At 52.6% G+C, this 18,894-nt stretch overlaps 3 protein-coding genes across 3 annotated transcripts; 1 reads left to right on the top strand and 2 right to left on the bottom strand.

Annotated features, from left to right (window-relative positions):
* Nucleotides 1–3,747: 3,747 nt before the first annotated feature.
* BCL7C (BAF chromatin remodeling complex subunit BCL7C) lies at nt 3,748–7,847 on the bottom strand. The gene is made up of 6 exons (XM_058569592.1): nt 7,601–7,847; nt 6,990–7,068; nt 6,558–6,666; nt 6,303–6,464; nt 4,756–4,841; nt 3,748–3,943 (listed from the first exon to the last, which is right to left on the bottom strand). The coding sequence occupies exons 1-6, from the start codon at nt 7,690–7,692 to the stop codon at nt 3,818–3,820; spliced, it is 654 nt and encodes a 217-aa protein (XP_058425575.1). The 5' UTR covers nt 7,693–7,847; the 3' UTR covers nt 3,748–3,817.
* Nucleotides 7,848–9,992: 2,145 nt separating this feature from the next.
* Nucleotides 9,993–15,381, top strand: CTF1 (cardiotrophin 1). Its single transcript, XM_058569590.1, has 3 exons — nt 9,993–10,297; nt 11,455–11,573; nt 13,811–15,381. Exons 1-3 carry the CDS (start codon nt 10,273–10,275, stop codon nt 14,294–14,296), a joined length of 630 nt encoding a protein of 209 aa, XP_058425573.1. The 5' UTR covers nt 9,993–10,272; the 3' UTR covers nt 14,297–15,381.
* Nucleotides 15,382–15,739: 358 nt separating this feature from the next.
* Nucleotides 15,740–17,865, bottom strand: LOC131422393 (cardiotrophin-2; the record flags this gene model as incomplete). Its single annotated transcript, XM_058569591.1, has 2 exons — nt 15,740–16,222; nt 17,716–17,865. Coding segments are annotated over 2 exons (609 nt in total), but the record flags the coding sequence as incomplete, so codon positions are not given.
* Nucleotides 17,866–18,894: the final 1,029 nt, after the last annotated feature.

The raw sequence follows: 18,894 nt of genomic DNA, 5'->3' as shown, positions 1-18,894 counted from the left end.
CAAAAGTCTCCCAGTTTGAATGAGTTATATGCTTAACTGTGAGGCGCTACCTGACCTGACCTCACTTGCCACCGCTCTCTCCCTCCCTCCCTCTGCTCCGGCCCACTGATCTCATTTCCAGGCAGACTCCCCCTCAGGGCCTTTGCACTGGCTGTTCCCTCTGCTTGGAATGCTCTTCCTCCAGACATCTGCATGGTTCTCTCCCTCACTTCCTTCAAGCTTTTCTTCAAATGTCCCCCCAGTAAGGCCTCCCCTGACCTCCCCCATAAAAGTGCAGTCTGCTGTTTTCCCATGTCCCTTATTCTATTTTTTCCAAAGTACTTAGAACTTCCTACATGATGTAATTTACTGAAGGTGAGCTCTGTGAGGGTAGGGATTTTTTTCAATTTTGTTTATGCTGTATCCCCAGGGCCTAGAATAGTGCCAGCAAACAGTAAGTGCACAACAAATCCTTGTCACTGGGAATAAAGAATTTCCCCTGTGGTCGCGGAGCTCACAGTCTGGTGCCGAAGACCAAGTGAGCACAGACCATCACAAGGCAACATCCATGGCTCCACGAACCGGCAGAGGAGCGGGCAGGGGTGTGAGGGAAGGAGAGAAGACCCATCAGGAAGCCGAGAGTTGAAAAACAAGAAGGCATCTGCCAGATGAAGAGGGGAGGAGAGGGGCACTCCCAGCAGAGCAAACAGCATGGGCAAAACCCTGGAGGTGAGAAGCAGCGGGGTGCATGTAGGGGCGACTGGACACGGTTCTGAGGGTAGCTGTGCAGGGGTGGGGGGAAGTGGCGGAGTGTGGACTCCAGCCCGCAGGTAATGAGGAGAACTGGAGGGTTTTAACCCGGGGCGGCATCACGGGCACATCTGGGTTTCTGAGAGCGGCCAGCTGCTGGGTGGAGAATGGATGCGGGTAGGCAAGAGGGAAGCAGGGAGACCTACTGGGAGGCACTCAAAGAAACAGGCCGACGGGAGGGTTATTTAGGACAGAGACTTAATGGGACCTGGTGGCTCATGGGGACGTTGACTCTGACTTCCAGTGCTCACATCTTGGCCAGCTCCTGGGATTGGGGGGCCCATTCTGGGCACAGGAGATAGTGGGAACAGGCTGGGAGGAGGTTGAGGCTGAGGGTCTGTGGGGCTTCCCAGTGGAGATATCTCAAAGGCATTTGGCTCTTTGAGTCTGGAGGTAGGGGCAGAACTTAGAGGCAGAGACTTGGGAACCATTAATTCAAGGAGGAGGTGGGACCCAGCAAGGAGAGTGTTCTGAAGAGAAGAGCTAGTTCAGGGCAAGAGGTATTCAAGGGATCAGGAAGAGGAGAGAGTGAAAGAAGGGAAGAGAATGGGGGAGCACTGGAGGCCAGGGCCAGGGAGCCACGGGTGACAGAATTTCCGAAAAGAGAGTGTGGACATTGGGAGGGGCAGGGAGGGCACAGCAAGGTGATGATCGGGGATGTGCCTGTGGAAGAGGTGGCTTTTAAACCAGGTCAGAGTGGGCCACAGAGAGAGTGGGGCCAGGCCTGGGCTACAGGACAGCTGCCTGGGGCCAGGAGAGGGACAGGAATGGGGGAGACTTGAACTTTAGCCTTAGAAATGGCTGCTTAGAAATGGACTCCCCCTCCCCAGTCTCACTGACAGGCAAGTCTCTGGCCTCTATCCCTACGCCCTAATACCATCCTCTATAAAATAGCATAATAGGAAAACAGCTGCCATGTATTGAGCACTTACTCTGTGCCAAGCCACAGACTCTCTCTCCATGTATTACCTCATTTAATCCTCACAATAGTCTTACCAGGCTGTTGTTACTATTATCTTCATTTTACAGATGAGACAACTGAGGCACAGAGAGGTTAAGTCACTTGCTCAAGGTCACACAGCAAATGAATGGAGATGCTGATATTCAAACCCAGAGCCTGAATTCTGGGCCTTAACAATGTACTACTAACCCAGACAAGGCATTTTACATTTTACAGAGCATTCTCATCACCTCAAGGGGTAATGATGGGAAGAATGAGATGACCCACACACCCAGAAAATGGCTGAGATTATTACCACCTTGGGTGAGGCTGAATAATGGCCCTCCAAAGATGTCCATGCCCTAATACACAGAACCTGTGAATATGTTACTTTACATAGCAAATGAGATTTTGCAGATGTGATTAAATGAAGGATCTTGAGATGGAAAGATTATCCTGGATTATCCAGGTGGGCCCAACATAAGGGGGGGGGGCAGGAGAGTCAGAGAAGATGTGAGGATGGACGCAGAGAGAGAGAGTTCAGAAGATGCTACCGCCACCGGAAGCAGATGGAGGGAGGGACCCCAGCCAAGGAATGCATGTGGTCTGCAGAAGCTGGAAAAGGCAGCGAAACAGATTCTCCCCTAGGGCCTCTGGAAGGAACCAGCCCTGCCAACACCTTGACTTTAGCCCAGTGAGACTAATTTTGGACTTCTAACCTCTAGAACGATAAGATAATAAATTTGTGTTGTTTGAAGCCACTAAATATGCGGTAATTTGTTACAGCAGCAACAGGAAATGAATACACCACATTACTGTACACCTAGCTGCCCTGACCAGCCCTGGCTCAACTACTACTGCTGCAGCTGCTATCAGGGAACATTCTTACATTTTTTAATGGTTCTTTAAAGTTCCAATTTGGTCCTCTCTCAATCTCAGTCTCTTCCTTTGTTAAAAATAAAAATAGGGCTAATACTCCTGACCTCGACTCTCTTGCAGGCGCAGAGTAAACATACCTTATATTATTTGAAGGTTCTCACAAACCACTGGGGCACATCAGGCCTAGTTGTTGTCCCCATTGCTCAGATGAACAAACTAAGGCTCAGAGAGGGGAAATGGCCTGCGTAGAGCCACACAGCTAGTGAGTAACAGAGCCAGGACTTGAACCAGGACTTCTGACTTCACATCTATCACACTGAGGTTCATGTCTCAGAGCCCAGCTCACGTGCCACCTCCTCAGAGAAGCCTTCGTGGGTAGCCTCAGCCCATTCATTTATTCATTCATTCACCAGACAGTTACTAGGACTGCTCTATGCCCAGTGTGGTGCTAGGCAAGGCTGGGGCCCCTGGTCTGCCTTCAGGAGCCCACAGCCTAGTGGACAGACAGACACACAAACCAACCATCTCAGACAGCCTGATAAATGCCGAGACAAAGGGAAGGGAGCACAGGAGGTTGTGGGAGCCCAAAAGGGGAGAAACGGACTGAGCCTGGGGTCAGGGAAGGCATCCTGGAGGAGGTGGTGATTGAGCTAGGGACAAGTCAGACTCAACCAGAGGTGTGGGCAGGGGTTCCAGTGGAGGAATGACTAAGCAGAGGCAGGGAGGCCTGATGCTGTAGCTTCCTGAGGGCAGGGAATGGGTCGAGTCATCCTAGGCCCCAAAGTCCCTCTGGGCCTCCGTGTTCCTGGGTATGAAATGGGAATCGTGGGCCTAGCTGCCCAGAGCTTCAGTAATTGCTGGGCCTGGGGGAGGGCTGAGCAGGAAAAACAGGAGTTCTGGGATTCCCAGAGGAGGAGGGCTGAAGGTCAGGAAGAGTCAAAGTAAGGGACAGAGCAGGGTAGAGGGGGTGTGGGCAGGCAGGGTCCTGGCTCAAGCCCCCATTCTGTGTCTGACTCATGCTGTGACTATAGGAAGGTCCTCTGAGAGCCTCAGTGACCCCATCTGAGAAATGGAGCATGAGACAAAACTGTCTCCAAAGACCCTCCCCAGCCCTGACGGGGAAATGACATGACACAAAATTACAAAAGGGTCTTTATTTGTAAAAAGCCAAAGGGACCCCGGGGGCGACAGGACAGGCAGGCCGGCTTCTCAGGGGTCGGGGGCATTTGGGCAGATGCGCTTGAGTGGGGGGGCGCCCTCCGAGTCCTCTGTGTCACCCTGGGCTGCCTCGGGGACAGGTGGCACTGGCTCAAAGACAGGGTAAGCTTCGGGGGCCTGGAGAGGAAGGGTGGACAGGCATGAGCTCTACCCAGACCCAGGAGTGCAGTCTCCTAGCCTCTGCCTTCTCCAAGGCCTCCACTCCACTCCCCTCCCGGACCCAGGAGTCTAGCCCAGGGCCAGGGACCCGGGATGCAGATTACATAGGGCACCGGAAACAACCACAACACTGTTTTGGGGAAAGAAGTTGATACTTGATATTTCTGGAAAATGCATCAAGGTAGTCCTTATGGGAAAAATCAGAGGTTTATGGGGGACTTTCTTCAGCTAATTTTATTTATTTATTTATTTGGCTGAGGAAGGTTGGCCCTGAGCTAATACCTGTTGCCAATCTTCCTCTGTTTTTTTGCTTGAGGAAGATTAGCCCTGAGCTAACATCTCTGCCAATTTTCCTCTATTTTGTATGTGGGTCACCGCCACAGCATGGCTGATGAGTGGTGTAGGTCCGCGCCCAGGATCCGAACCCGGGCCACCAAAGAGGAGCACGCCAAACTTAACCACTGTGCTGCCACGGGTCCAGCCCTTAAGCTAATTTTATAGTTTAGGATTAAAAAAAAAAAACTTGGAGGAGCACCATGATCTTTTCAGGCTTTTAATGGTCTTAAATCAGCCCCGATCCAGCCCACAGATCTTTATTTCTAAACACCCTTTCCTTTTCAGTCCCAAGAACCCAGCCTCTAAGCCTTTAGCTGCGTCTGAGGTCTACATTTCCTGCCTGGACCTCAGGAGTACAGCCTCCAAGCCTTCGGCTGCCCCAGAGCCCCCATTCCCTCAAAGACCCAGGAGTCCAGCCTTCTGGCCTCTCTCACCTCAGCCTCCAGCAATTCTGGAACAGGCTCCTCCTTGGTCAGCATTGGGGGTTCGTCGGTGCCGCCTGCAGTTATGCCCCCAGGATCTGGAACGTCAAGTTAACAGACATTCCCTGAGCAGCCGCTCTGTGCCATAGCGCAAACCAGGGGGAAACAAACACCAATCACATAAGCCCACAGGCTGTGGGAGCACTGAGGAGGGAGCCAGGAACCTGGCTGCAACCCAGGAGGAAGACACAGGAATAACATTTAGGTGGGATCTTGACAGGTGAGTAGAATTTGATCTGGCAGACAGATGGGGAGGTAGAGCACATTTTAGGCAGAGGGAACATTTGCTTAGCCAGCACAGATTGTGGGGCTGGACTGCCCAGCTTCAAATCCTGACCTGACTTAATTTCTCTGGGCCTCAGTTTTCCCATCTGTAAAATGGAGATAATGATAGTAATTACCATGTGAGGATTAAATGAGAGAATACAGGTAAAGCCCTTAGCACAGTGTCTGGCACGCAGTTAGTGCTCAGTAAATGCCAGTTACTGGTTTTATGTTAGCAAAGGTATACACGTGCCGGGCACAGTCTAGATACAGTCTGTAGGCCCAAGGCATGGTGTTCCTGGAAGGGAACAATGAGGTCAGCAGGGGACAGTTCAGGAAGGGCCCAGAGTGCCAAGCTGCAGAGTCAAAGGCCATAGGGAGCCACTGAAGGCTCTGAGCAGGAAAATGACCCAGTCGAACTTGTGCTTTAGTTGCTCTGGCAGCTGTGCTGGGGCGACTGGAGGAGAGGAGACCCATGAGGAGGCTGGAGCCAGGAACAGGTGAGAGAGATGACAGCCCGGGGAGGGAGAGGAAGGCAGACATATTTGGGAGGTGGCACTGACCAGACGGGTGATTGACTATATGGAAGAAAGAGCAGTGAGGACGACTCATGCCCAAGATGCTGGCTCATTGGCTGTGAGCTTAGGCAACTCACTTAACTTCTCTGGGTTTTGGTTTCTCGTCTACAAATGGGGATCATAACAGGATTATAACCCTCAGAGGGTTGTAGTGAGGATTAAATGAAATAAAACACGTAAAGTGCTTAGAAGGGTGCCTGGCACACAGCAAGAGCTCAATAAGTAGTAAATGTTATTAGCACTTATTTATCACTCTTAGGATTATCACTATTATTTATTCCTCAACAAATATTTATTGAGCACCTACTATGTGTCCCAAGTTGTTCTGAGGAGACAATAGTGAACAAGATCAACATGGGCCCAACATTCAGGAAGCTGACATGAGGTGGGAATCAGAGAGAAAGACATTTAAGTAGTAAAAAGTTAAATTTACATGAAAATCTCGAATAGTGATAAATATCTACAGACCCTAAGAAGCCAGAGGAAGGAGACAGACAGTTGTCAGAGGTAGGGCAGTGACTTCCCTCGGGAGTCAGGGAAGGCCTCCCTAAGGAGGCAACACAGGATAGGGAGCAGCTGTAGGAGTAAGCTGGTGGCTTCAACTTTGGAGAGGACAAGACTCAGAAGAGAGGGCTCCTGGGAGGCAGCTGGTCCTACCTCTCTCCTGGCCCAGCCGCGGGGGCTGAGCGTCCTCCAGGACCCCTTCCGGTGGTCCGGCAGGTGACACAGGGCGGCTGGGCTGGGGGGTGCCCCCAGGGCTGGGCTCAGTGCCCTTTTGCAGGGAGCCTTCCGAATGGAAACTCTGGTTACTGTTCTCATCTGTGGGAGCAAAAGCCAAGAGGGTTGGGCCTGAGGCCCTCAGTCCCCTCACTCAATCCCCACAGCCCCCCAAATTCCAGGATCCCTACATACCATTGAGATCAAGCAGGATGAGAGGGCCACCCCCTCGGGGACTGGCACCCCTGCCCCGACGCTCCCGGCCTCGAGATCTCTCTGCCCCACCTCCTGCCCTCCGTCGCTCCTGGGGGTTAGAGGGTAAGGGTCAGAGCCAGCTTTCTAGTCAGTACTTGCAAAGCCCCCACTGTACAAATAAGCAAACTGAGGCACAGAGAAGCAAAAGGCCCTGCATGAGGTCACAGAGGTTGTGCACACGAGGTTAGGTCTTGAACTCAGGGATCTGGAGTAGGAAGAAGGGAGAAGGGGTGGAGTTGCTAATAATTGTTAACATCTGTTTGGGCTGCTGCATTTGAGGTCTGAGTGGGGACTGGAGATGGAGGCCAGGGTGGGGAGGGGCTTGCCTGCTGTTGCACAGATGCAGGGCCTGGTGTGGGGGAGCTTGCTCACCTCCTCCTGGGGGTCCACCACTGGCACCCACTTGAAGATACGAAGGGAAGTGTCGCCCACAGTCACCCAGCGCTTCTCCCTGTGGGAGGGTGAGGGAATTGGGTCAGAGAGGCCTGAAAAGAGATCCCCCCCAGGAACTGGACACATCTGGGGATACCAGCAGACGTGTGGGTGGTGCACGAGGGAAGGGGCAGTTTTGCTAATAGGGCATAGTTAGAGGAAGAAAGAGAGCTCTGCAGACCCCAGGACATACATGGGCCCAATGGGCCATGGCTCTGCAGACCCCTGGGGTATACATAGGGAGCGCGGCCACGGGCCGGCTGGAGAGGGTAGCAATGAAGATCCCGGGGCATACTTGCGGGAGGAGTGTCAAAGCTTTAGGGGGCGGGGCATATATGGGGGCTCTTGCTCTGGGAGGGCATGGCTGGGGAACACGCTTTGTACACCCCAGGGTGTAGCCAGGAGAAAGGGGACACAGCCCTGTAGATCCAGGACGCGGCTAGGGGGCACACCTAACAACTGGGGGCCACAGCTGGCGAAAGGAGGGTAGACGCATTTGGGGAAGGAGTGGCCCCGCCATGCCCCGTCCCCGGCCCCGGGGCAGCGCTCACCATCTCCGGACCTTCTCGATGGTCGCCATCACCTTCTTGATGTCATCCTTGGCCCGGCTCCGGGTCTCGGCCCGCACGGTCCGGCCGGCCATGCTGGCGGGGCTGGGGCCGAGGCCGAGCCCGCGGCTGGGCCGCCTCCCGTCCGGCGGGCTCAGGCTCGGCGCCAGGCCGGGACGCCGCTCTCTCGGCCTGCCGTCCCTCCGGGAGTTGGCCGCGCCCTCCCTCGCTCCCCAAAGCCTGCACGAGTCCCCGCCCCGCTTCCTGCCGCCGCGCCCCGCCCCGGCCCGTCCCCAGAGCGGCCCGGCGGCGCGGGCGGCCAGAGCCCAGGCCTGGAAGCCGGCCGGCCCCGCCCCGACCGGGCCCGCCCCCTCGGGGCGCCCCGACGCGCAGCGCCCCCTGCCCGCCGCCGAGAGGGAGGTTGGGGGCAGCTCGAGGAGTGGACGAGAGCGGCAGGGCTGAGGCGGTGCGTTCAGACCACGTGGACGCCGGGGGTGGGGGTGGGGGGTGCGAGACGGTCTGGGTACCGGAGCGCGTCCGCTGCGCGTGAGTGTCCTTGAAAGGCTGTGTGTGTGTGTGTGTGTCCACCCCCGCCTGCCCGACTATTCCTTCATCCATTCTTGCAACTATCTATTAACTGAGTGACGATTGCGTACCAGACACTGCAAATATGAGTGGGTCTCCACCCACCAGAATGACTAAAATGAGAATGACGGACCATATCAAGTGCAGGCCAAGAAGTAGAGCAACTGGACCTCTCCTATTTCTGGGGGAGTGTAAATTGGTAGTTTTCTAGTGGAGACGAACATACACCGACCCTATGATCTAGCAATTCCACTCCCAGGTCGTCAACAGAAATGCGTAGGTATGAGCACCAAGAGAGTGTACTGGAATGTTCATAGCAGTATTCATATTAGCCTCAAACTGGAAACAACCCATCAACAGGAGAGTGGAAAATGAACTATAGCTTGTTCACACCATGGACACAGCAAGAGAATGATGTCCTGCTACACCCAACCACAGGGACAAATCTCATGAAAGAAGTCAGATTCAACAGTAAACATTGTATGATTCCATTCATATGAAGTTCAAAAAAAAGGCAAAACTAATTTATGGTGTGAGAAGTCAGGATAGTGGTCATCCTTGGGACTGGGAGGGGCTGAGAGGGGGCTCGGGGAACTGGTCCTATTCTGTTTCTTAACCTGGTGCTGATTCCCTGGGGATGTTTACTCTGAAAATACATTGAGCTGTACACTTACAATGTGTGCGCTTTTCCCTATGTATATTATACTTCAATTAAAAGTTTACTTAAAATGTATCTTGGTTGATTTTGAGGCTGTTTGCCAGCAGATATGACATGTCTAAGTTTGTGTTGCTGTGTGTGCATGTGTTTAGCTATTACGTAGCTATGGTGTCTGTGTGTTTTGGTGTGACTATGTCCAGAGGGGTTAAGGTATAGGAAGGTGGTTATGACAGCATTTCTGGAGCCAAACTGCCGAAGTATAATCCCAGCTCTGCTTGTCCAGTGACCTTGGACGAGTCACTTATCTCTATTTCCTCAACTATAACATGGGACTGAATTAATATGTATATAGCTCTTAGAACAGTGCCTTGCATATTGTAAATACCCAAGAAATAGTCACTGTTAATAAGTGTGTGATTGTGGCCCCTACCATCAGTTGCACCTGCTGTGCCCTCTGCCAGTTAATCTCTTTCTTACTTTATTCTGGCAGTTGTCTGCTCATGGCAATATCCTCACAGACACACAGGCCTCCTTCCTAGTCCCTTCACTCACAAACCTCATTACCTGCTGTTGCCTATGGTCTCCCCCAACATTCTGTGAGCTCCTCAGGGGGCCAGAGACCAAGTATGGATCATCTCTGGGTCCCAGAGCCCAGGACAGAGTGGGTGCTTGGGAACCATCTGTGGGGATAAGTGTGTTTGCACCAGGTTAGTGGGGTTGACATACAGGTATGACCCCCTGTACCTGTCTCTTAAGCTTGTTCCTGTGTGAGAATGAAGGTCTGTATGCATTAATGCTTCAGTAGGTGTGGGTGTGTCAGACGGGTTCTCTTACTGGGCCTGGTAAGGTGAGGTGAGGTGAGATGGTATCTGTCTCCCTCCTAGTAGATGTGACAACGAGAAGGAGGGCAGAAGGTATCTAAGACACGCCAGGAGGTGTATGCCGGGGCAGGTGTGGCCCAAGCCTGAGGGCCCCCATCGCGGCCTCTCTCACACCCCGTTCCTCCCTCCCCCCCAGCCAAGAGGAAGGGCCAGCACATTCCTGTCCTGCCAGCCCCGCCCTCTCCTATCCCCTCAGCTTTTTCCCATAAGCAGCCCGGGGGCCAACCTTTGCCCCAGGTCGGAGCCTGAGCCTCCTCCTCCCGACGTGACGCAGGTCTGCCTCCCAGGTCCCGGCACCCCCAGCCTCGAGGTCCCGAGTCAACCATGCGGACAACCTGCCGCCCTTCTCAGGCCCCTTTCCCAACTAGGCCGCGCAGGCAAGGAGCTGAGCTCAGGGCCAAGGAATCCTGTCTAAGGCTTTGGCGGGGGAGGGGGATTGTTTGGGGTCTGAGCCCTGATTGGCTGCGTCCGGGCCACGCCCCTACCCCTTTTCCCCTTCTCCCCCCTCGGACCGGGGGCGTGGAGGCAACCGGGATCAGCCAGGGGCCAGCATGAGCCGGAGGGAGGGAAGTCTGGGTAAGGGGCTGAAGGGCCAGGTGCCAAGTTCCCGAGGGGAACAAAGGTCAGAAGGGCCGGAAGCTGGGGTCTGGGTCCCCGCCACCCCCGGGTCCGGGAAGGGAGCAGCCTGAGCGGGGGAGAGCAAGGCCCCGGTGTCAGGGTAACGAGCAGATGAGCTGTGGGTGAGCTGTGGGAAACAGCAAGCGCCAGAGTTTAGAGGTAGAGGAGGCCTGGGGCTGTGCCTTCAGGGAGTTGGGCTCAGGAGTTAGATCACCGGTTCGAGTACACCCTGGGGGAGGACTGGGGTCGTGGCTGGGGCAGGACGCCTGGATCTTCTCCGAGTATTGGGAAAGAATCGGAGCTGGGGGCCAGAGGGAGGGGTAGGGTTAGGGGAGGAAGTCTTTGGGCCCCAGGAGCTAGTGAATAACAACAGGAGACGAAAGTCGAGGCTGTTAAGGATAGGGACTGGCGGTGGGAAACTCAGGTGGGGGCGGGGGGCGGGGCGGGAGTTGCCAGACCAGGACTACATTCCCCAGCATGCCCTGGGCTCGCGCGCTGGGCTTCTCGGGAAATGTAGTCCTCCCCGCCAACACGTAGCTTGTGCTAGGGAAGGCCAGTTGTTGATTCATTGACGCTGCCCGGTGCCCAGCCCAGCGCCTTGCACAGAAGAGCCATCAGGGAGGGAATGGGACTTCAGTCTCCCAATCTGTAAAATGGCCTTGAAGGCGCATTCTGACTTGAATTCCACCAACAATCACTGAGCTACAGAGCTACCCTTAAAGGGCTGCCAGGCTGAGGCAGATTCACACAGATAAAAGAGCCATTAAAAGAACAACTTGGGAAGTGTGAACAAATGGCCTTAAGTAGAAGGAAGAAGTTAATTTAAGGGTGGGTTGAATCTGGAGTCTGTGCTGAGGAGGCAGTATTTGGATTTGGCTTTAATAGGATTTCAACAGTGATTTGGGGACAGGGAATACATTTCAGGTAGAACAACTGTTTGGCAAATATCTAGTACCTTATTTTCCCTCAGTTGGAATGGGCCAGAGCCTGCCTGGCTTAAAAGTTGGAATATTCAGAGCAGAGCTTCTGGGTTTGGGAAGGGAGAGCCAGCCTGGAAGAGGTGGTCAAGGAGCAGGGATTTGGACTGCCCTCATTCTTCCCCCTTTTCCCACCAGAAGACCCCCAGACTGACTCCTCAGTCTCATCCCTTCCTCACTTGGAGGCCAAGATCCGTCAGACACACAGCCTTGCCGGCCTCCTCACCAAATATGCTGAGCAGCTGCTCCAGGAATATGTGAGTGGGGATGGGGGTGGGAGTGCCAGGGGCCTGGAGAATAGGGAAGTACAGATCACAGGGATCCTTGACCACCCATTTTCTCAACCTCATTTCCCAGCTGCTGACATTGGGGCTCTGGAGAGGGATCAGTAACTTGTCCCTGGCCACACAGCAAATTGGAGGAGGACCCTCTCTGTGCCCCAAATGTCCCTCCATTCGCCTCAGCTTGGAGGCTCCCTCCTTGGTACTTTAAGACAGAGGGAACCTGAGAGAGTGAAGACAATTCTGCACTGGGAGGCAGGAAACCTAGGTTCTATGCTCTGTGTGATCTTGTCACCTCGCCTCCATGGGCCTTGGTCTCCCAATCTGTAAAAGGAGGCGGTTGAACAAGATGACCTGTGAACTCTTCTACCTGTGATATGCAGAGAGGCCATGAAATGGTTTCAATCTAGGGTAAAAATTCCATCCTAAGAGGGGACTTGTACAGAAGAGGGGGATCTGCTAAGATCTTTAGTTGGGCAGAGGGCTTTGACCAAGGAAAGAAGGTATTTCCCCAAATTGCTCTGGTGTGGTGGAGGGAGGGTATAGTTTTAAATGAGACAGACTATAGGCCTGCCAACTTGCTGTGGCCTTGGGCAGCAATGATAACATTAAAAATAATAATGTAACAATTATGATGCAGATAGGGTGATAATAGAATTAGCTTTGTAGTCCTACCAATTTTGGTTAGAATTCCAGCTCTGCCCCTTCCTAGATGGACGACCTGAGGCAAGTCACTCTACCTCTTCAGCCCCAATATCCTCATTTGCAAAATCATCATCATCATTACATCCATTATTGGGAAGATTAGGAATACCATAGTCCACCCTTATCTGTAGTTTCACTTTCCATGGTTTTGGTTAACCTCAGTCCAAAAATATTAAATGGAAAACTCCAGAAATAAACAATTCATAAATTTTAAATCCCATGCCATTCTGAGTAATGTGGTGAAATCTTGCACCCTCCCGCTTTGTCCAGTCCAGGACATGAATCATCCCTTTGTCTATCCATCTTTGTGGATATGCTGTCTGTGTTACCTGCGCCTCAGTTGCTTAGTAGCCATCTCGGTTATCAGATCGACTGTCGAGGTATCGCAGTGCTTGTGTTCAGGTAACCCTTATTCTACTTAACAATGGCCTGAAAGCTCAAGAGTAGTGATGCTGGCAATTCGGATATGACAAGGAGAAGCTGTAAAGCATTTCCTCTAAGTGAAAAGGCGAAAGTTCTCAACTTAATAAGGGAAGAAAAAAAATCATGTGCTGAGGTTGCTAAGATATTGTAACTTTTATTACAGTGTATTGTTATAATTGTTCTATTTTATTATTAGTTATTATTAATCTCTTACTGTACCTAATTTATAAATTAACCTTTATCATAGGTATGTATGTATAGGAAAAAACATGGTATATATAGAGATGGATACTATCCATAGTTTCAGGCATCCACTGAGGGTCTTGGAACTATCCCCCCTTCCATAAGGGGGGACCACTGTAGTGTGTTTACAGCAGCAAGCACAATGCCTGAACCAGAGGCAAGCTGTTAGCAAAGGATAAATGGTATTGTTATAGCATTTTACAAATTACAAATCACCTTTATCTTTCATTTGTTCATTCATATGACAATTATTCATTGAGCCCCTGTTGTGTGCAGGTGCAGAGGTGGGGGAGAATGGGGTGAGGGAGTGAAAGGGACCCCTTCCCTGCTCTATCTTATGTGATTCTGAGGAGATCCCTGGTAGGAAGACAGCACAGGGAGCTGTTCCCCCATTTTACAGATGAGCAGACTGAGGCTCAGAGAAGCGAAATGGTGTTGCAGGAAACTGCACAGCTAGTAAGTGGTGGAGATAGAATTTGCACCCGGATCTGTAAGATAGCGTTAATAAAAGAACTAACGTTTATTGTGCCTTTCCAATGGGCCAGGACCTGCCTTAAGCATTTTAACATGCTCATAACTACCTTATGATGTTGATACTGTTATCTCCATTTTAGAGATGAGGAGACAAAGGCACTGGTGTAAAGCCCACATTTGTTGTTGTTGTTGTTGTTGTTGTTGTTTTGTATTATCTCAAACACAGCCGCTCTGTTGAGAGGAATTACGGGGAAACTGAGGCCCCAGGAGAGGGGTGGAGGGCTCAGCTCCGAGTGGCGAGTGGCGAGTGCCCCCCGTCCTCCGCCGGCGCGCCTCCGGGAGCCCCACTGACTGCCGTGTCTCCGCAGGTGCAGCACCAGGGAGACCCCTTCGGGCTACCCGGCTTCTCGCCCCCGCGGCTGCCGGTGGCCGGCCTGAGCGCCCCGGCACCGGGCCACGCGGGCCTGCCCGCGCCCGAGCGCCTGCGGCTGGACGCGGCGGCGCTGGCCGAGCTGCCGCCGCTGCTCGATGTGGTGCGCCGCCACCAGGCCGAGCTGAACCCGCGTGCGCCGCGCCTGCTGCGCCGCCTGGAGGACGCGGCGCGCCAGGCCCGGGCCCTGGGCGCCGCTGTGGAGGCCGTGCTGGCCGCGCTGGGCTCCGAGACCCACGGGCCGCGGCCCGAGCCCCCTGCCGCCGCCGCCGCCGCCACCGCCACCGCCACCGCCACCGCCACCACCACCGCAGACGTCTTCCCGGCCAAGGTGCTGGGGCTCCGCGTGTGCGGCCTCTACCGCGAGTGGGTGAGCCGCACCGAGGCCGACCTCGGCCAGCTGGGGCCCGGGGGCCCGGCCTGAGCACGGGTCGCTGGGCTGCAGGCTGCAGCTCGCTGTCACCTCCTCATCTCTCTCTGGCCATCTCTGTCAGTGTCTGTATGCTCTCGCACTGTCTGCATCTCCCTGTCTCTCTGGTCTCTATTTGCTTTGTATGCGCTCGGCTTCTTTTTCTGTCTCGGGACCTTCTTGTCTCTGTATGTGACTTCCCGTGTTCTCTTTCTCCATCGCATGGGCCTGCCTCCGTCTCTCTTGGCCTCCCCCGTTACCCATCCCTGGGGGGGTCTCTTTGTCTTCCTTTTCCCCCATCTCTTGTCTCCTCTTGGCCCCATGTGAGCATGTGTACATCTCAGCCTCATCTCAAGGAGGGAATACCTTGTCACTCTTTTTCTCTGGTCCTTTCCCAGCCTGGGATGTGCCTGCTGGCCCTGTGGTGGGAGGGTTATTCCAGACAAATTTCAGCCACCTTCCCCCAGAGTCACTTCACCTGCTGCCCTCCCCCACCCCATCCCATTCCTTGGGGCCCTGCCCTGCTTTCCCTTTGATGTCCTTCACTTCCCTCTACCCTATCCCTGCACCTCCCCTCTCCCAAGCCAGGTCTGTGGAAAGAAAACATCAACACCTTAAAAGAGTTTTATTTCTGAGAATAAATTAATTGTTTTGTAAATAAAATGTTTAAAAATAAAAAGAACACTAAAATTACCAATATATAGTTGTCGAAAATGGGGAGACACCTTTGAGGAGAATAGGATCCTTGGAGCATGGCCTGGTCCTCCAGACACTCCCAAAAGCCACAGTATGTGACTCATGAGAGCCCCAGGCCAGGGATGCCATCTGTCAGCCGGGAACAGGAAGTGGATGTGTCCTGAGCAGGGAACAGATGTGACATGAGTTCTTAGTTTTTCAAGAATTGGACTTCCATTGATCAGGAAGTGGAGCTCCTTAAGATGGGAAGCTGGAACAGTGGCCACAGTCAGAGAGGTAGACTAGGGAGGGAAATGAACCCTAGCAAGAAGAAGAGAGGCCTATCTGCTCAGAAAGTCCATATCTTCATACAGGAAGTGAGGTAGACAGAGACAAGAAGGCAGCCCCTGAACCTCCCCAAAATTACAGGAAGGGGAAGGTCTTGGGGAGAGCCCACGAAGGAGACTAACTGTCCTCTCTCCTTGTAGAGGGGGAAGTGAACGGTCTTCAAAGAGGCATTTCTTCCCACCCAGGAAGTTGGCAATCAGTACCGCTGGATTGGTAATCCTTGAAATGATATCTATAGAGTCCCACCCAGATCTGGAAGGCAGACCATATGACCCAGGCAGGAAGGCCTAGGCAATAGGGACTTGAGGCCTGGTTCCCAGTAGATAGTCCCAAATACGTGGCACACAAGCCCTGTCTGCTAGATGAGATGTGTCTCCTTTCTAGCCAAGAAGCAAAGCAGAAAAGAGTCCATTGTGAAAGGGGAAGTGTTGCAGCCTCTGACAAGAAGTCCCATCTCCTCTATCCAGGATATTTGGCCTTGAGCAGAGCCAAGTCCCTCACAGCTCGGTCTGTCCAGTGGCCATATTCCCGGGTCACTATGTAGCCTCGACATTTCCTCTCGAAGGCTGAGGCCCCAAATGGGACAAGCCCTAGAGTATCCTCTTCTGGGGGAATGGGCAGGCCCAGGGCGGTCATGATGGCAGCCATGTTGCCCAGCAGGCCTTGGGCCCTGAGTCTCGCAGCCCCAAGCTGAGCCAGCAGGACAGGACTGCCAGGGTTCAGGTCACTCTGGTCATCCCCCACGAGCTGCAGGTGCTGGGACAAGGCCAAGAAGGCCCCCTGGGCACGGCCCAGCCGCTCTCCATCATCCAGGGCATGCCAGGTCTTGAAGGAGATGGCGGCAGGAGGCAGGCTGCTGAGCTGGAGCTCAGGGGCTGAGAAGCCAGGGTCACTAAAGGGGCTGCCTTGGTACTGGAGCTGCATGAGGACAGAGACAGACAGGAGTGAGGGGACCAAAGGGCTGCCCTGGGGCTCCCCCTGAGTTCACACCTGCCTTCTGTGAGACTGGCATCTTCCCAGGGGGAGTTGCCGTTCATTACCCCTCAGGGAGTTGGTGGGACAGCCTAGCACAGAGCCTGGGCTCTGTTCCAGTTTGGCTTCCTCCATGTGCAAACTGTGCAACTTTGAATCACAGCTTCAGTAATTCCCATGTGAGAGTATTATTGTGAAGATGATAAGTAATATATATAAAGCACTTAGCACAGCACCTGGTGTACAATACAGGCATGATAAGCCACCATTAGTTAATAACAGATTTATATTAATATTGTGGACATTATGCTTATATTAATTATTTATTATATTTTCAATGTAAATATACTATTGACAATGTAGTTACAGCCTTATATGTTTCTTTTTTATTTACATTTAGTTGTTTGTTAATTTTATTATAATCATTAATAAATAATTGTTAATATTAAATTTAGTTGAGTGCCTTCTCCGTTAAAGTTCTCGCCTCCACAAACCTAGATCCACAGAATCTCAGTGCACGCTGATAAATCCCCTAATTGATAGGTCACCTAGTCCTATATCTCCATTTCACGGGTGGAGAAACTGAGGCTAAGGGTGCCCAAAGCTACTCAGGGAGTGGTGGCAGATATGAGGCTAGAACCTAGTTTTAGTAACTTCACATGGGCCTGAAATACAGTACAGTGGGAGAGTCACAAACTCCAGGGCCTCCAGAGGCCAGGCAGGTCATGTAACTTAGGGAGGAAGGCAGGACTAAGACGAGGGCTGGGTGGGCAGGAGCTTTGGTCAACAGGGTCCCTGTGCCTGTTTTAGACAGGCATTCATATTCAAAATTTGAAGAAGTACTGCATGACCCAAAGAGAAAACATCTGTGGGTCAGACCCAGCCAGCAGGCTGCCAGTTTGAACTTCTAGACAGTTGGTAGGGGCAGGGGTTGGCATTGAATGCCACAGACCTGGTTTAAGATCCTAGCACTGCTAGTTATTAGCTGGGTGACCTGGGGCAAATTATTTGCCCTCATTAAGACTCAGTTTCCTTATCTGTAAAATAGATTATAATTCTATCTCAGAACTGTTTGAGGAGTCAGTGAGATAATGGGGATAGAATGCCCAGCGTGGCATAAAGCTCAAGTAATAATCATGATCCTGTAAAGCCCTTCCCTCTGCATGCTTCCTTTGAATCTTGTCATGGTCCTGAGAGTTCAAGGCAGGATCACCATCCCATTTTGCAGATGAGGAAGCTGAGACCGAGAGAAGGAATGACTTGCCCAAGGTCACCAGCCATCAGTGACAGAGTTCATGTGGATGTGTCTCTAGTCCCTGTACCCTCAGACCCATGGAGGAGACTTCTCTTGGCCTTGCTCTGCTTCCCCTACCCAGGGCTGGGCCAGGAGGGCAGTGTCCCTCTCCTCTCATCCCCTGCTCATGCCCAGTGTCACTCACGTAAGTCTGCAGCAATGTTGATGTATTCTTCTGCATGTAGAGGGCCAGGCTGTAGGCTTGACTGATGGGCTCAGCTGGGGAGATGGGGGCCCCTGGCCTGGGGGGTGGCAGCAGCAGGGTCAGCAGGCAGAGGGGGGCTGGCAGAAGAAATCAGAGTTCAGCAACAAGTCCCCAACCCTACCTGCTGATTCATTTATTCTTCATAACAACTCCTCAGTGGGTACAGCCCTTGTGGCCTACAACCACCTTGTGCATCAGGTCAGGGCAGAATCACCCTGTAAGTAGATTATTTCCAGCCCAGAATATTCCCCTGAACTCCACACCCATGTATTCAACTTCCTGCTTGAGATTTTCCCTTAGATATCAATAAGCATCTCAAAGTCAAAATATCCAGTACTCAACTCTAGATTTCCGCACCCCCAACCTCCGCCCCGAGCCTTCCCCATCCGGGTAAGAGCACTTTCATTCTACCAGTTGCTCAGGTCAAAACCGTGGGGTCCTCTTTGATGCCTCCCTTTCTCTTGCTCTCCACATTCAACCTCATAGTAAATCCTGTTGGCTCTGTCCTTAAAAGGTAGCCAGTGCAAGTCTGTGTTTCTTTTTTTTTTTTATAATTTTATTTATTTATTTTTTTCCCCCAAAGCCCCCATAGATAGTTGTATGTTATAGCTGCACATCCTTCTAGTTGCTGTATGTGGGACGCGGCCTCAGCACGGGTGGAGAAGCGGTGCGTTGGTGCGCGGCCGGGATCCAAACCCGGGCCGCCAGCAGCGGAGCGCACGCACTTAACCACTAAGCCATGGGGCCAGCCCAGGTCTGTGTTTCTTGATCTGAGTGCTCACGACAAGGATATTTTCACTTTGTGAAAATTCATTGAGCTGTATCCTTATGACTTGTGCCCTTTTCTGTATATTTGTTATTTTCAATAAAAAAGTTTTAAAAGACGAAAAGATGTATCCAGAATCTAACCACTTCTCACCTCCTTCCACTGCTACCACCTGAGTCCCAGCCACCAGCACCTCTCCTTGGACTATCGCAGTAGCCTCCCCTCTGGTCTCTGCTTCCAGCCCTCCCACCCGGCACTGGCAACCCCCTAAGTCCAACTAGATCCCTCCTCTGCTCAAACCCTTCCGTGGCTCCCCCCTCACACAGAGTGAAAGCCAAAGTCCTCAGTGTGGC

The sequence above is a fragment of the Diceros bicornis genome, chromosome 26 (genome assembly GCF_020826845.1).
Source record: "Diceros bicornis minor isolate mBicDic1 chromosome 26, mDicBic1.mat.cur, whole genome shotgun sequence".
NCBI lineage: Eukaryota > Metazoa > Chordata > Mammalia > Perissodactyla > Rhinocerotidae > Diceros > Diceros bicornis.
Note: the sequence above shows the minus strand (reverse complement) of the source record. Positions and strands in the feature narration are given on the sequence as shown.

What these genes read in the sequence shown, in the direction of transcription:
- BCL7C (XM_058569592.1), bottom strand. Translation starts at nt 7,692, where the DNA reads ATGGCCGGCCGGACCGTGCGGGCCGAGACCCGGAGCCGGGCCAAGGAT. An exon ending in CATCCTGCTTGATCTCAATG is followed by an intron (nt 6,465 to 6,557) that starts GTATGTAGGGAT and finishes TTGCTCCCACAG; the next exon opens with ATGAGAACAGTAACCAGAGT. An exon ending in CAGAATTGCTGGAGGCTGAG is followed by an intron (nt 3,944 to 4,755) that starts GTGAGAGAGGCC and finishes CTTCCTCTCCAG; the next exon opens with GCCCCCGAAGCTTACCCTGT.
- CTF1 (XM_058569590.1), top strand. Translation starts at nt 10,273, where the DNA reads ATGAGCCGGAGGGAGGGAAGTCTGG. An exon ending in CCGGAGGGAGGGAAGTCTGG is followed by an intron (nt 10,298 to 11,454) that starts GTAAGGGGCTGA and finishes TTTTCCCACCAG; the next exon opens with AAGACCCCCAGACTGACTCC. An exon ending in AGCAGCTGCTCCAGGAATAT is followed by an intron (nt 11,574 to 13,810) that starts GTGAGTGGGGAT and finishes GTGTCTCCGCAG; the next exon opens with GTGCAGCACCAGGGAGACCC.